The 15,101-nt window shown below is 44.3% G+C and overlaps 1 protein-coding gene across 1 annotated transcript in view; it reads right to left on the bottom strand.

Annotated features, from left to right (window-relative positions):
* The window catches only part of HUNK (hormonally up-regulated Neu-associated kinase), a 112,883-nt gene that overhangs the window by 22,409 nt on the left and 75,373 nt on the right, over positions 1–15,101 (bottom strand). Inside the window, exons 5-6 of the mRNA XM_067739337.1 lie at positions 12,393–12,520; positions 4,092–4,227 (exon numbers count right to left, since the gene is read on the bottom strand). Of these exons, the coding sequence (XP_067595438.1) occupies positions 4,092–4,227; positions 12,393–12,520 (264 nt within the window). The remainder of the gene's footprint in view (positions 1–4,091; positions 4,228–12,392; positions 12,521–15,101) is intronic.

The raw sequence follows: 15,101 nt of genomic DNA, 5'->3' as shown, positions 1-15,101 counted from the left end.
GTACCATTATTATCCCCATTTTACAGATGGAGAAGCTGAGGGCCACAACAGGGAAGTAACTTGCCCAGGGACACACAGGCAAGAAGTGGCAGATATGGAGAACACAAAAACAGGCTGAGGGGCATACAGAGTATGTGTGTTGGTAGTGGAGGTGTGTCATCAGAGAGAACGTGCTACAGTCCTTAAGAGAGATGCAAATACGGTACTCTGTGAGCAGAAGGCGAGCACATCTGGCTAGAGAGCTCTGTAACCACCGCCAAAGAGTCTGAAGACATTTCTGGTGGAACCTCAGAACCATAACAGTAGGAAAAACCACACAGTATAACCCCATAATGGTGCAGAAGAGGAAACCGACTTGCCAGCTTCACAGGCCCGTTAGTAGGGGCAGCAAGGGCAGACCTAGGTCAGCTCTCCCTCTATTTGGCTAAGTGCCGTCCAAAGAAAAGGTGTCCAAGAAACCACAAAATCTGCTTTCCTCACTCCTGTTGGCTACAAAATCACAAATTCTAGAAAGCAGGTTGGAGTATGGTTGGTATGATTAATGGTTAAAAATAAAAACGTTTGTTTAAAAAGGATACAATTACGTGAAGATTGACACAAGCACTTAACACAGAAAGCACAACTGTTTGAAACTATCTGGTAACAACCGCGTGCCAGCAGCCCTGCCCTAGGTCAGTGACACCACTGCTGCTTGACCTCACTCCTGGCCAATGAGATCACTGACATTGGCCAATCAGACCACAGCCTCACGGCCTTACCTCCCAGCCAATCAGATCATGAGTTTTGTGACCCTTCCCCCCACCCCTGGCCAATCACCCACAGCTACACATGGATGGCCCCACCCCCTACCAGGAGCAGGCCCTGGAAGGGATGGTGCTCTGGGTGTGGGGTGCCACCAGGGTGGGGCTGGGGGTGGAGGAGAGAGGAAGAAAATGAGCAGGGGGAGACACCCCGTCTCTGCCGTTTGTACCCGTGTCTTCCAAATCAGGTGAACTCTGCCCAACGTAGACTGTGGACTGGCTCTCAACTGAGAGTAATATTTTATACATTTTCAATAAGCAATGCATGTATTTAGTGTTCTCTTGTATCAGTTGTTGAACCTGTGTTATCTCTCCAAGTTTCTTTCTTTTTTAAATTTTATTTATTTTTTATACAGCAGGTTCTTATTAGTTATCCATTTTATACATATTAGTGTATATATGTCAATCCCAATCTCCCAGTTCATCCCACCACCAACCCCTCCCCCCCACCGCTTTCCCCCATTGGCGGATAAAGAAGATGTGGCACATATATACAATGGAATATTACTCAGCCATAAAAGGAAATGAAATTGGGTCATTTGTAGAGATGTGGCTGAATCTAGAGTAAAGTAATTCAGAAAGAGAGAAACAAATATCGTATATTAACGCATATATGTGTAACCTAGAAAAATGGTACAGATGAACTGGTTTGCAGGGCAGAAATTGAGACACAGATGTAGAGAACAAACGTATCTCTCCAAGTTTTGATGAGATAGACAATGGTAAAAAATGTTCCAGAACACTAGGTATAATTTTGAGTAAATTTGCATTAAATCCAATTTTATTCCACTTTGGTCTAATTCCGTCCTGTGAACCAATGACCTGCTTTCCCTCCCACTCATCTCCAGAGCTAACTGGAGGTGTGGGAGAGTGTCCAGGCCCAGGCAGGACAGGAAGGAGGTATCCAGGGTCGGCTCTAAAAAAAATGTCTGCTCCCAGAACAGGGAGGGGAGCCTGGCACACAGCAAACATCTGTGACTAACTGGCATGAACATTTATTATAAAGAGTTTACATTTAAAGACATTTTCCTCTTGCCTCATGGGGATATCAACTTGGAGGCCCAAACAAATTAACAGAAGGCTTTAAAGAAGAGTGATATAAAACACAGGACCTTTGTTTTCTCTCTTTCCCAGAAGTAAAACATTGACAACATCTAAAATAATTAAATCTGGGGCTATGAATGTTGGGAAGCTATAAAATAGGCTTTATAAAGAAACTATTCCTTTCCCTGGTCACATATTCTTATTCCCTTTATCTGGTAAAACCAGAAAACTCATCATCAAAAGCACATTTTTTTTTGCATTATACATTTTTCACAATAAAGACTGTAAATAACTCGTGTCTTTTCCAATAGTTGCGATTTCTGGTTTCATTACTTAAAAACTGGACATTGATTTGCCTCTAGTATAAAATGCATAACGAACCTTACCTAAACAGAAGACATTCAGCTGCCGTTTTCCTTAATATACAAGCTCTTAACCGGTTTTACAATCTACCCAACTAGATCACGTGCAGCCTGTATTGCTTTTGACCAAGTCCAAATGCAAAAATGACCCACCTGGCAAAGCCAGTATAGGTTACTAGAATTTAAGTTTTAATCTACAAAAGCCTGTTTATAAGCTACAAAATGAGATGCCTGGGCCTGAATCTTTGTGAATGAAGATGTGGTCAGCAAGGAGGGGGGGACTGTATTTTCAACAGTGGCTTCACTTCCTTTAACAGCTGCTGCATCGAGTGGATTGATTCTGCTCATTTAGACCGTGATTACATTAGGCTAATGACCCATTTGGCTGCCACCGGCGCCTCCTCCTTTACAGAGAGCACACCTGGGCGTCCCAGGCAGCATGAGCCCTGGTGACGGGGCATGGCGCCTCGGCTTTGCTTTCCGTCTCACGCTGGGCTAATATTCCCGGTGTCTATTTCAGGTACTAGCTCAAAGGGAGCCAGCACTGGAAACCAGCAGTCTATTTCCAGGTTCCCTTGGTAACCTAAGTAACCTAGACTTTGTTTACATTACCTCCCACAACTCAAATGCTAGAATTGTAGATGACAGCTATCTATGGCCATGGTGAGTGCAAATGTGGCCCAGTAGCCAGGAGGCAGGTCCAGCACCGTCCACCCACACCCCCTGAAGTTCTTCTAGAACTTCCTCCCCAAGACGGAGCTCTGCCTGCCCATCTCACTTGGAGAAGTCAGTGCTGCAACTTTCATAAGTCTTGGTGGATGTTTCCAGACCTTCCTGGGCATTTTGAAGATATGATCACAGAAGACACCTCTTCCCTGCCCTGTCAGTGCTCTACCTGTCCCACTTCATCAGTGGTTCTCTTGTCTTCATCTGAGCTTCAGATCTAGAATGCGCAGGCCACTCCAGGTCTGAAGAAAGAAGGGACTCAAGGTAGGTCCCAGTCCTGGGGGGTATTGGACCCATAGGTCCTCACGTTGGCTCTAAAGTCACCAAGGGGAGGGTCCTCATTCCTCCACTCGGGCTAGTTAACAATATGTCAGATGAGTAGGGAAAAGTACAAGGAAATGTTTTCCTGTACCTGCTTTCAAATCTGTACTCGACACCCGCGCATGGGGACACGTGGGCCATCATGAGGTGTCCCTCAGTGATACCTGAGGACTCCTGTGGACTCCTGCCTGTAAGCTTCCCTAAAGATTCCTCCTCACAGAAATGGCACAGGGAGACACGGCCCGAAGCAAAGGACTCCAGCTCTTGACTTTTCTTTCTGCCCCCAACATTTCAGGGCAGGGGACTTAGGGCTGAAACAAACATCGGAGCAAAGAAGTGGCAGAAGAGGAACCCGGGGGATGGTTTGAAAAGGGAGAGAGGCGATTCCACTGGATTCCGCCCGATGCCGACAGGAGAGCTCTTGAGTGGAACACACACACACACACACACACACACACACACTCAAACATACACACACAGACACACACACACTCACTCAGGTCATAGCTAGTCTACACGGTCCCTTGGTGTGAATTAGAAAGAGGTGCTGCTCTGGAAAAACGCACGCCCTCGGGAGCAGGTTTGATAAGGGGAGTGCGGCCTGATTTCAGCGCCCACACGCCCTCCGCCGGGCGCCCCCTGCAGGGCGCACTCTGCACAGCCACATGGGCCGGCCCCGCCTTCACTTCCTCTTGTGTGTGCAGTGGGGAAGGGCGGCCAAGAGAAGACGTGGCCTTTGCTTGAATCACGTGAAGCTTCCTGTCCAGAACTATTCAGGGGCTCGTAAGACAGGCCCCATCTTGCCCGAGGAGGAGTCCCTCTGTGTGCACTTGATTACCTGTTGGGATAGGTGACATTGCATGGCGCTTTGCCCATGTAATTCTCATTAAGCCAGCGATTCGCCAGTGCCTGCTGGATATTGGGCCTCTTCACAGGATCTGGTTCCAGGAGAGAACGCAGGAAGTTCACGGCTCCTGCAAAGACATTCAGCAGAGAACACGCACGTGTTACAGGCTGAAGGAAGACCCAGGGCAAGGGACCCACCACACCTCCCGAGCACTGCTGATCTATTTTCTGGATCTCTGGGAGTCATAAGCCAAGAGTTTAAGATATCTGTCCAAGAGGTGCACCTGGAACACGGTAGAGCACGAACCAGTACGGGTCTCCCCACATCCTGTACTTCCCCAAACCACCTGTGGTCTCATGGTCCACCGCTGTGGTTTTTTTCTCTGGCCCACTGCTAAAGGTGAGCCAAAGAGGGAGGAAAGAAAGTAAAAAGACAATGCTTGATCTCAAGGTAGGTTTTGAGGAATATATATATATTATTATATATATAATATAATTGTATATTTATATATTATATATATACAAATTCTTTTCTCTTTATAGGTTATTACAAAATACTGAGTATAGTTCCCTGTGCTATACATGCATCCTTTAAGATTATAACAGTGGAGACAACTACACAACATGGGAAAATACGTTTATAATGCACATGAAGGTCACAGGCTCCAAAATTGTTCAGCAGGAGAATATGCAGGTCTTCCTATGGACAAGGAATGCCAGGGATTCCTTCAAAATGAAGATGGTCTGTCTTGCTTGAGCTTTGGGACCAGGATATTTTCTTATTTATACTCATTGTATGAAGCATTGTGATATTATCCTTGCAAGAGAAAAAAAATACTCTTTTATGTAGCTTTGTACATGATATCCAATTTCCAATATACCAAGTAATAGATTCCGGAAAATAATCTTAATTTGCTTGGTCACCAAACTTTTCTGTCTTCCCTCCAAAGCTGTTTTTCAGTTTTCTAAGATAATCTAAGTTTTCGGTGATAAGTCATAAAAATTCTCACTTTCTCACAGGCTTTAGCTGTCATTTCAAAAACTGTCCTTTACAGAATGATGGGTGTTACTGTCAACCATCTTTTGCGGGGTAAAAATGAAGCCATCAAAAGAGGAGCTAACTCTGATGCCAGAATCAACCCCAAAGAAATAGCTTTTGCTAGTTCAGGACCCCAGATAACCTCTCCAGGTGGGTTCCCACACAGTTGATGAGGTCACCAGAAGGTCATTTCCCTTTGAGAACGTTGTGGGTAAAAATACATGCGTAGATGCGAGAACAGTCAATGAGGCACATTAACTATTCTAAGTTTTATAGCTGGGTCTCCAAATAAAACTTTTCTAAAATGTTCTTCGATGCTCTGAAAAGCAAGTGGGGCTTCAAAAGAGGGGTTCCTCTTGTTGGAACCTCTATCTCCCTTCTCTCACCTCCCCTATATTGTAAGGTCATTTCTATTTGCTTTATCGGGGCATCTATTGGTCAAAGAAAAAAAGATGTGAGCTAAATGAGTTGAAACGGGGAGGCTATTCAGTAAATGATGTTTCTTTTACAGACATCTCTGTTGCTTACCCTCAAAGGACCTGAACAGCAACCCAGGCTTTCTCAGAGTATGATTAACTAAGCTAAGAACAGAGCTAAGAACAGACTGGATGTGTGTTTTTGTTCTATTTTCAGAACAAGCGCTCTGCGCCTTCACAAATTGCTGATGAGCACAAGTAATTTTAGTTCAGATCTCTACTGGTGAATTTTCTTTCTGTGGACATCACAAATATTGCCTTACTATCCAAAAAGGACTTAGAAAACATGCTTACAGCTCTTTGAAGTTTGTGTTAGGGTCTTGAATATCCCTATGACTCATGAGCAAAAGGGATTAAAATACTCTCCACTGTCCTGGAAAGCCATGGGGGGCACAGCCATGAGTCCCAGCCCGTCTTCTAGGCTAGCGCTTGGGGTCTCCACTCGGGCTCAAGCATAGGGATGGCCCACACGGGGCGCACTCCCTGCCTGTGCTCCATGTCACAGAAGGTACGCACTCCTCCAGTGCAAAACCTGTCACCTCCATGAGCTTCAGCTTTTCCAAAGTCTGGACTGGCTTGTGTGAGCTCCTGACACTGTGCCTAGGGAAATAGCCGCAGGAGACAGACGAAGCCATCAAACATTTTGCTCCAGTGCCGTCCATGGGACGACAGCTGGGGTCTCCCACACCTGAAGCTCCTTCCTCATCACCTCCCAGGAGTAAGCAGCAACAACAATTATTGGACAGTTGAGGCTTCTCAGAAATCTTTTTTTTCATATATATGTATGTGTGTGTGTGTGTGTGTGTGTGTGTGTGTATACACACACACACACACACACACACACATATATATATAAAAATATATGTATTCTTTTTCAGACTCTTTTTCATTATAGGTTATATACAAGGTACTCAATATAATTCCCTGTGCTATACAGTAGGGCCTTGTTGTTTATCTATTTTATATATAGTACTATGTAACTGTTAATCCCAAATTCCAAATTTATCTCCCCCCACCACTGCCCTTCCCCTTTGGTAACCATAAGTTTGTTTCCTCTGCCTGTGAGTCTATTTCTTTTTTGCAAATAAGTTCATTTAAATCATTTTTTTTAGATTCCATATGTAAGTGATATCATATATTTGTTTTTCTCTGTCTGACTAACTTCACTTATGACAATCTCTAGCTCCATCCAAATTGCTGCAAATGGCATTATTTCATTCTCTTTTTTATGGCTGAGTAATATTCCATTGTACATATATACTACATCTTCTTTATCCATTCATCTGTTGCTGGACATTTAGGGTGCTTCCATGTCTTGGCTATTGTAAATAGTGCTGCTGTAAACATTGGGGTGCACATACCTTTTCCAAGTAGAGTTTTCTCCAGATATATGCCCAGGAGTGGGACTGCTGGATCATATGGTAGTTCTATTTTAGTTTTTTAAGAAACCTCCATACTGTTTTCCATAGTGGCTGCACCAATTTACATTCCCACCAACAATGTAGGAAGGTTCCTTTTTCTCCACATCCTCTCCAGCATTAATTATTTGTAGGTTTTTTGATGGTGGCCATTCTGACCAGTGTGAGGTGATATGTCATTGTAGTTTTGATTTGCATTTCTCTAAAAATTAGCGATGTTGAGCATCTTTTCATGTGCCTGTTGGCCATCTCAGCAATCTTAACTGGCATTGGCTCAACCCTCACAAATGCTAACACCCCACCTTCAGCATCACTTCAGTGACTTCATGGTGCAAAACCCTCTAGATCTTAACTGAGTGTCTGGAATATATTCTAGGTGCCATCATTGAGGTGTAGTGATGAAAAGGTAAATGTGAAAACCATGAAAGGCATTCACAACTCTGTGATGTACAAGCACCAACAATCAGAAAGAGAAACTGTCTAGAAGCCAGAATTGGCAAGATCCCAACAGCTTAAGCTTTCAAACTACATGGTGGAGAAAAGAGGCAATTCTTCAAAAGCATGCAGAACAGACTCACAAGGGCAATAACACTGTGCTCTTTTTCAGCTCAAATATGGCAAAAATTTTTCCAACTTAATCCAAAAAAAAGAGTGCTATTATACAACAGACGTGGAAAGATCATCACAAACATGAATGATAGGGGACTTCCCTGGTGGCACAGTGGTTAAGACTCCATGCTCCCAATGCAGGGGGCCCGGGTTTGATCCCTGGTCAGGGAACTAGATCCCACATGCATGCCACACCTAAGAGTCCACATGCTGCAACTAAGGAGCCCACGTGCCGCAACGAAGGAGCTGGTGAGCCACAACTAAGGAGCCCGCCTGCCGCAACTGAGACCCAGCGCAACCAAATAAATATTCTCAAAAAAAGGATGAATGATAGAATCATCAAATTAATAAAGATGTGTTAGAGAGACACAATAAAATGGCATATCCTCAATTTGGATGTTTCAATTTTGATATTACTCAAAACATGAGGACAACAGATAAAACCACCAAATCTGGGATGGGGAGGGGAGTGGAGGCATCTTATACTGAATAACATAAAGAAAGATAGGGAAGCAACCCAGTATAGTCGGGAAGTTCAGGTTTGGGGGTCAAGCAGATGCAAATGAAAAACCAGAGAAGCTATATGACCTCACCGAGACTCAGTTTCCTCCTTAATAAATTGGGAATAATAGAACTTACCTTACAGAGTTGTTCTGAGAACAGGAGGTGCTATGAAAAGCACTTACCAATGGCCATTCAGTAAATGACAGCTACTCCTGTTACTGTAAGCTTGTATTCTGGGATGTAAACAAGGCAGTATCATACGGTATCACAAATGAAGGTGGGCCAGGCACGGTGGAAGGGAGAAGTGGTAAACTCGAGGTGCAAAGAACAAAGGGTTGGAGAAGCAGGGGGCTGATGGAAGGGCAGTGGCTGATGCCCCAAACTGAAGTCATTCCCTCTGTAAACAAGATGACCTGAGCTTCCTCAGCAGCTGGGGCACAGCTCTGGGCCCTACCGCATGGAGCCAGATCCCATATCTGAGTACTCAAATGAATCTATGGGCTGCCTTCCCAGACCACACACTTTAACACAAGTGCCAGAGACTTAGATTCCCTGAGCAACTACTATGTGCCAACGCTATGTTTTGTACCTGGCACAAAGGGTTAAAGCCCAAGTTGAGTAGATATACACATATCCCAATGGTAAAAGAATAAAAGGGGGAGGGCAATGTCCACATTCCTTAATCGTAAAATCAGATATAGAAATGCACTTCATGCTTGTTCATGTCTGACCGGTCAAGACCACAGCATCCTGTAGGAATGTGAAGACCTTTAACAAGCACACACAAAGCTTAAGGCCAAAGTCAAAACTGTCTGCCCAGCGCAGGAGCCACGTGAGCTTGGACACCAACTCCAGGGATGCTGACATTGCTTGGAACATTTCTAATTTTTCTTCTGTGGAATTTCCTTTGGATTTTTTATTTTTTAACATTTTCAGGGGTGCAACTTTTACTTCTTTAAGGGTAAAATTAATTGTCACAATCAGAAGACACTTAGAGCCTAGACTGCTAAGGCCAGATAACAGTACTGGAGTAAAAACAAGTTTGGTTCAGAAGTAATGAGACTGATTTCCTCGTGCTCTTACTCTACCTTTCCTTGCCCTGCTGCCCAACCCTCCTCAGTGACGATGGCAGGGGCCACTGCCCACCCCCCGCCCCCACTCCTCCTCCTATAGCCTGTGGCTCTCACTGATAATGCTGTTTGGTCAACGGATATTTCTGGCTTTCTGCCTTCCAGATATATGGTAGGGTTGCCCTTCCTCAGTTCCTTTAGCTGGGTGAAGCCATGTGACATGTTTTAGAAAGTTAGGAGTTATGAGTGGAATGTTGGTGGAAGATTTCACTGCTGACAAGAGACCTTCTAGATTTCTCTTTCCCTCTGCACGCATCAGATACATTTGAAATGGTGGCTGCCCCATTGGTCTGGGACCCTGACTAACTAAAATGAGCAGAACCCTTTGACCTTTGATCCAACTCTCCACAGGCATAAAGCAGGAATGAGAAATGAATCTTTGTTGAATTCCCTGGTGGTCCAGTGGTTAGGACTCTGTGCTTCCAATGCAGGGGGCACGGGTTCAATCCCTGGTCGGGGAGCTAAGATCCCGCATGCGACATGGCGTGACCAAAAAAAAAAAAAAAAGAGAATCTTTGCTGTCTTATGCCACCGAGATCTGGGGGCTGTTTGTTACTGCAGCATAACCTGGGCTATCCTGACTAATACAGTGAGACGCAGCTCCAGCTCTTTAGGGTCTCACTGGGATTCAAAGTGAACACTGTCTGCCTTTTCCAGGCATGAGGATACAAACAACCTCCTATTGTTCTTTGTATTGGGCCACTTAAGACAAAACAGGCTCTGAATCATAAGAGGAACTTCAGAATCACTCTGAAAGATGGCAGTACTTATGACAATATAACTCTTAAAGAGACTACCTTGAAAGACTGAATTTATTTATAAACATTAAATCTTTTTTGTTACCACAATGAGGTATCATTAGACCCTATCAGAATGGCTAAAATAAAAAGTAGTGAGAGTATCAGATGCTGGCAAGGATGCAGAGAAACTGGATCACTCACACATTGCTAGAGAGAATGCCAAGTGGTACAGCCACTCAGAACAGGAGTGTTAACAGTTCCTTACAAACCAAACATGTGCTTACTATACAACCCAGCGATTTCACTCCTAGGCATTCATCTCAGAGAAATGAAAACATGTTCACACAAAAACCTGTACATGAATGTTGACAGAATATTTATTCATAGTAGCTGGAGACTGGAAGCAACCAGTTGTCCTTCAATGGGTGAATATTTACACTATGGTATATCTATACCATGGACTACTACTCAGCAAGAAAAAGGTACAAAGGATTGATACATGCAACAACTTGGACGGGTCCCAAAGGAATTATGCTGAGTGACAAAAAGTGATATATATATAAATATACAGCATTTTTGAAAGGACACATGATAGAGTTGGAGAACATGTTAGTGGTTGCCAGGGGTTAATTAGGAGGCAGGGAGGTGGCTGTCGCTAAAGAAGGGTAGGACAAGGAATCCTGGTCCTGGGACTGTTCCCTACCTTGACTGTGTACTGTCACATGACTCTGCACGTGTGACGAAACTGCATAGAACTAAATACACACCAACACACACAGGTGCAGGCATATCTCAATAAGCTCAGTGGATTCTAACAAGGTCCTGGTGGTGATATTAAACTACAGTTACTTAAGATCCTACCAATGGGGGAAACTGGGTGAAGGGTAAACATATCTCGCTGTATGATTTCTCACTGCTGCATGTGAATCCACAATTACACCACAACAAAAAGGTGCTTAAAAATTGTAATTGGTTAAAAAACAACAACAACAAAAACCTATCTTTATTCTCTATCCCCTTATCCTGGTTTATCTTATTTTCTTTAGAGCATTTAAACTATTAAACATCACACGTGTTTGTTTATATGTTATTTTTTTGCCTCCCCTGCTGATAGGTATGCTCTATAAGGGTAGAGACTGTTTTATTCTCCTGGTGCCTAGAGCATTCCTAGCACAGAGTTGATGCCCAGGACATATTCATGGAATAAGTGAATGAATGTGAAATATGGAAGGAATGAATGAATGTGCTTTCATTGCAGCACTTTCAACATTTCCGAAAGCTCTAAAACATAAAGATAACAATTCAATCAACATTTTTCACATTTTCTAACTCCAGGAGTTATGGCTCTTGGTACAGAACTATTTCTTTTACAACGACAGAACTGTGTAACTCATCTTTCTAAGTACGTAATGCCTGCTTTGCTTTCAGCCTCCAGAGATTCGAACCTCCCCAGCAGAGGTGAAAGTATGAACCGAATTAGATAATTACCTATAGGAATGCATTTCATCTTGGGTGCCATTTGGCAAGCATTAAATTCCGGGTCAGCCTCATGGATGCTTTAAACACTCAAGAAAAAAATACCTGATAGCAGTCAAACAAAAATGCTATATTTTAACCATGTTTCATACATTGAAATTAAATAATTACTCCTTTTTTCTTTCTTGGCCACATGCCTGATCTTAGTGAAGCTGAGTTTATTCTAAGGAGCCCATTAAATGAATGTCGAGGCCAAGCCAAGGCCAGGAACTTGAAGTGAATTGTGAAACAAACCAAAGAACAAACTGTACTAATCTGCTGGATCTGAAACCAAACCTTAATACGAACTGTTTACTGAAACGTGAACCAGGTAAAGTTGAGTGTACTTTCCAAACACACCTGATGCTTCGGTTTAATCAAGTAACCAAACCTATATATATTTAAAAGCTCCTGAACAGGCTCAAAAACTCACATTGCTAAACAAATCCCAGACCAAAGTTGAATGAAACTAATATTTCTTTACAGTGACTTGACTAAGGAAGACACAACAGAAACGTGATGTTCAATTCTTTTCAAAGTCAACATTATAATATGGTGAGTTTTAAAACAAGCCAGCCTGAAAGTATTTTTCCAAGGGAGACTATACGATCCTTTTGATATGTGTATTTTGTGCTGAAGGAGGAAGTTAGGGGTTCAGAATTACAACGGAAAAAGAAAGGATTGAGGAGAGTGCCTCCTTAGGGATGGGAAACCCAACCATATTTTGCGACTTAGCTTTAATACTAGGAAGAGACCGAGTACAATCAGAGGGTCGTCCTAACTCCAGTGCTGCAAAACAAACACTGCTTCCAGTGGTCAGAGTGCAGCCCTGGACCCTGAATCGGAGTGGCAGGTGCATTACCTGTGGAGAGCTGGGTGGGAAGGGGGTTCATTTCCTTGTCCACCATCTTCTGGTACAAAGCCCTCAGGCTAAAAGGCTCCACCGTGAAAGGCAGGGTCCCGGTCAGCATGGCATACATGTTCACACCTCTGAAAAGAGAGACACCAGAGCATGAGACCAGAAGAAGACCCCGGGGAGAGGAGGACAAAGAGGACATGGGCTTGGGGAAGCTGCAGTCCTGCCACTTTCATGTCCACCGCGGTGCTCCTTCCTGGTCATTTTCTAGAACACTCAGCTCTTCTCTGAAACAGCAAATGTGCAAGGCGTGGGTGAAAGCACAACTCTGACGATTTGCACAGGCAATCAGAAGAGGTTAAAGAGCTTCAACATGATACAAATGAACTTATTTACAAAACAGAAACAGATTCACAGACATAGAAACTTATGGTTACCAAAAGGGGAAGGGGGGGATAAATTAGGAGTTTGGGGTTAACAGATACATACTACTATATATAAAATTGATAAACAACAAGGACCTACTGTATAGCACAGGGAACGCTACTCAATATCCTGTAATAACCTATTATGGGAAAAGGATGAGAAAAAGAATGGATATATGTATAACTGAATCACTTTGCTGTACACCTGAAACTAACACAGTATTGTAAATCAACCATACTCCAATATAAAATTAAATTAAAAATTAATAAATAAAGAGCTTCAAGAGCTATCCCAGTAAGGAGGGGAAACTATGTCCCTTCCTTCTGGAAGGAAGTCCAGACCAAATGATGTGAAAAATACCTGGGGAACCTCATATAAATAGGAACCTCGAATAAAAGTAGGTCTGCCGTGATGTGGTTTTCCAAGTACAGTTTAAAAGGTGGATCCTGGAGGAGGCCAGACCAAAAACTACACAGCAAGACCCTGCCCAGGAGGTCAAGTCACGGCATAGCCGGCGTGCCTGGCTACCACTCAGCCCTTTGAGACAGAAGTCTCAGAGCCCACACTGGTGTTCTGCTCTTCCCTTGAGTTCTGTTTTGGCCTGACCCTGGAGAAATTCCTTTGGGGGTGGGGAGGGGAAAGGAAGTCTCTTTCCCACTTTTATTTTCTATCTTATTTTTTATTGAGAGATTCGGCCACCCAGCTCTGGACCAGTATCTCAGATGTGGTCAGAATACCTTCCGAACGGGCTTAACTATACTTCTATCCAAAGCCAAGCTAGAGAGCAGCAACATCTCTTGGAGGATTTTTATTTTCCTGATGTGAAATCCTAATATCATTTTGATGAGATTTCCTGATGGGGATGAAATGCCTTGCCTGCCAAGAGGTCTGAAGTGTTCAAAAGAGCCCAAGGGAATGTTTTAAAAAGAGGCAACAGGATCTCCAGTCAAAACAAATCCAATGAGACGGACTGAAATGAAGACCCTTGGGGCCCGATTCCACCAAGGCGCCTCTGAATCACAGCGCTCTGGAGAAGGACAGGTACAGAGCCCACAGGCTCCAGCTAGAGATCATTCTCGAATTGCAGGCATATGCCAAGACCCAGCTCCTGACTGATACGTCAACATTCATTCCACAGATGCTTGCAGGTCGGCTCTCTGCCCCAGGCAGTGGAATAGATGCTGGCTCTGGGGCGGGTGGGGAGCCAGACAAGGAGCCGCCATCTTGGACTTAGAATTGGGTGAAGGCTGACAGCCAGCAAGTCAACAAATAAACAAGCACAGTTCTTTCCAATAGCGAGTGCAGAGGGGGTACGAAAATGCTGAACTCTGCTGCCCTTGACACCAGAGGAGTGGAATTAAGGGCGACAGAGGACTATAATAAGTACGTGAAGATGGGAGGCCTCTCAGGGGTAAGTATATGTGTGTGAGCTTATCTGTCTTGGCCGGCTGGATATGAGGAAACACTGTGTAGACCAAGAAATGGGGACAAGAATGAACAAAGCACATGCAGAGCCGTTTAGAGCAGCGTTTTCCTGTGTGTGCTCAGTGGAACACGTTTCCCAGGACAAGCATAGATGTTGGGTGAATAAACCTTCTATGGCCAGATAATGTGGGGAGTAGTCACCTGGCATTAAGTGGATGGGGGCTCAGAATGAGCAGGAGACTGTGTCATGTTGTTATTAAAGTCTGAACGGGAGGGATGGCGTGCAGTGGAAAGAGAAAGGCAAATCAGCAATAGAGACGTCTGAAGGGGATGCAAGATGCAAACATGGAAAGCCGGATGGTGGTGGTGAGCGTGATAGAAGACAGGAAGCTGGGAGGAGAGCCAGTTTGGGGGCAGAGGGAAGGGGTGTTAGGGGATGTAACCTGTCTGAGAAACTGGGATGCAGTGCTGCATTGTGGGTCTGTTTGAGGCAGAGCCAACCATCCTTGCTTGGAGGACGCTTGGAGACTGATGAGAGGGGAGAACTAAGAGGGCCTCCAAATTTTATCGTTTTTGCATCAAAGGGGTCTTGGACACACGGCTCTTATGGATGGAAACCCCATGAGACACTCCACGAGGTTGTTGCTGGAGACCCCTGAAGAACCTCAAACAGCTTCCAACCTCCGTAAGGCAGCTCGGGCCCTTCAGGGCAATGCATGGGGAGGGGCTTCAGATACGAAGGCCAAAGGCTACAACTTCTACCGGTTGGCTGTGGGACACGACCAGTCAATCCTGTCCCCGCTCACCTCTGTGTGCCTTAATCCTGGCTCTGACACTCACACCTAAAGCTGAACAGCCTGGTAC

Source organism: Pseudorca crassidens, chromosome 5 (genome assembly GCF_039906515.1).
Source record: "Pseudorca crassidens isolate mPseCra1 chromosome 5, mPseCra1.hap1, whole genome shotgun sequence".
Classification (NCBI taxonomy): Eukaryota; Metazoa; Chordata; class Mammalia; order Artiodactyla; family Delphinidae; genus Pseudorca; species Pseudorca crassidens.
The sequence above is the reverse complement of the archived record's forward strand: the minus strand, read 5'-3'. Positions and strand labels throughout refer to the sequence as shown.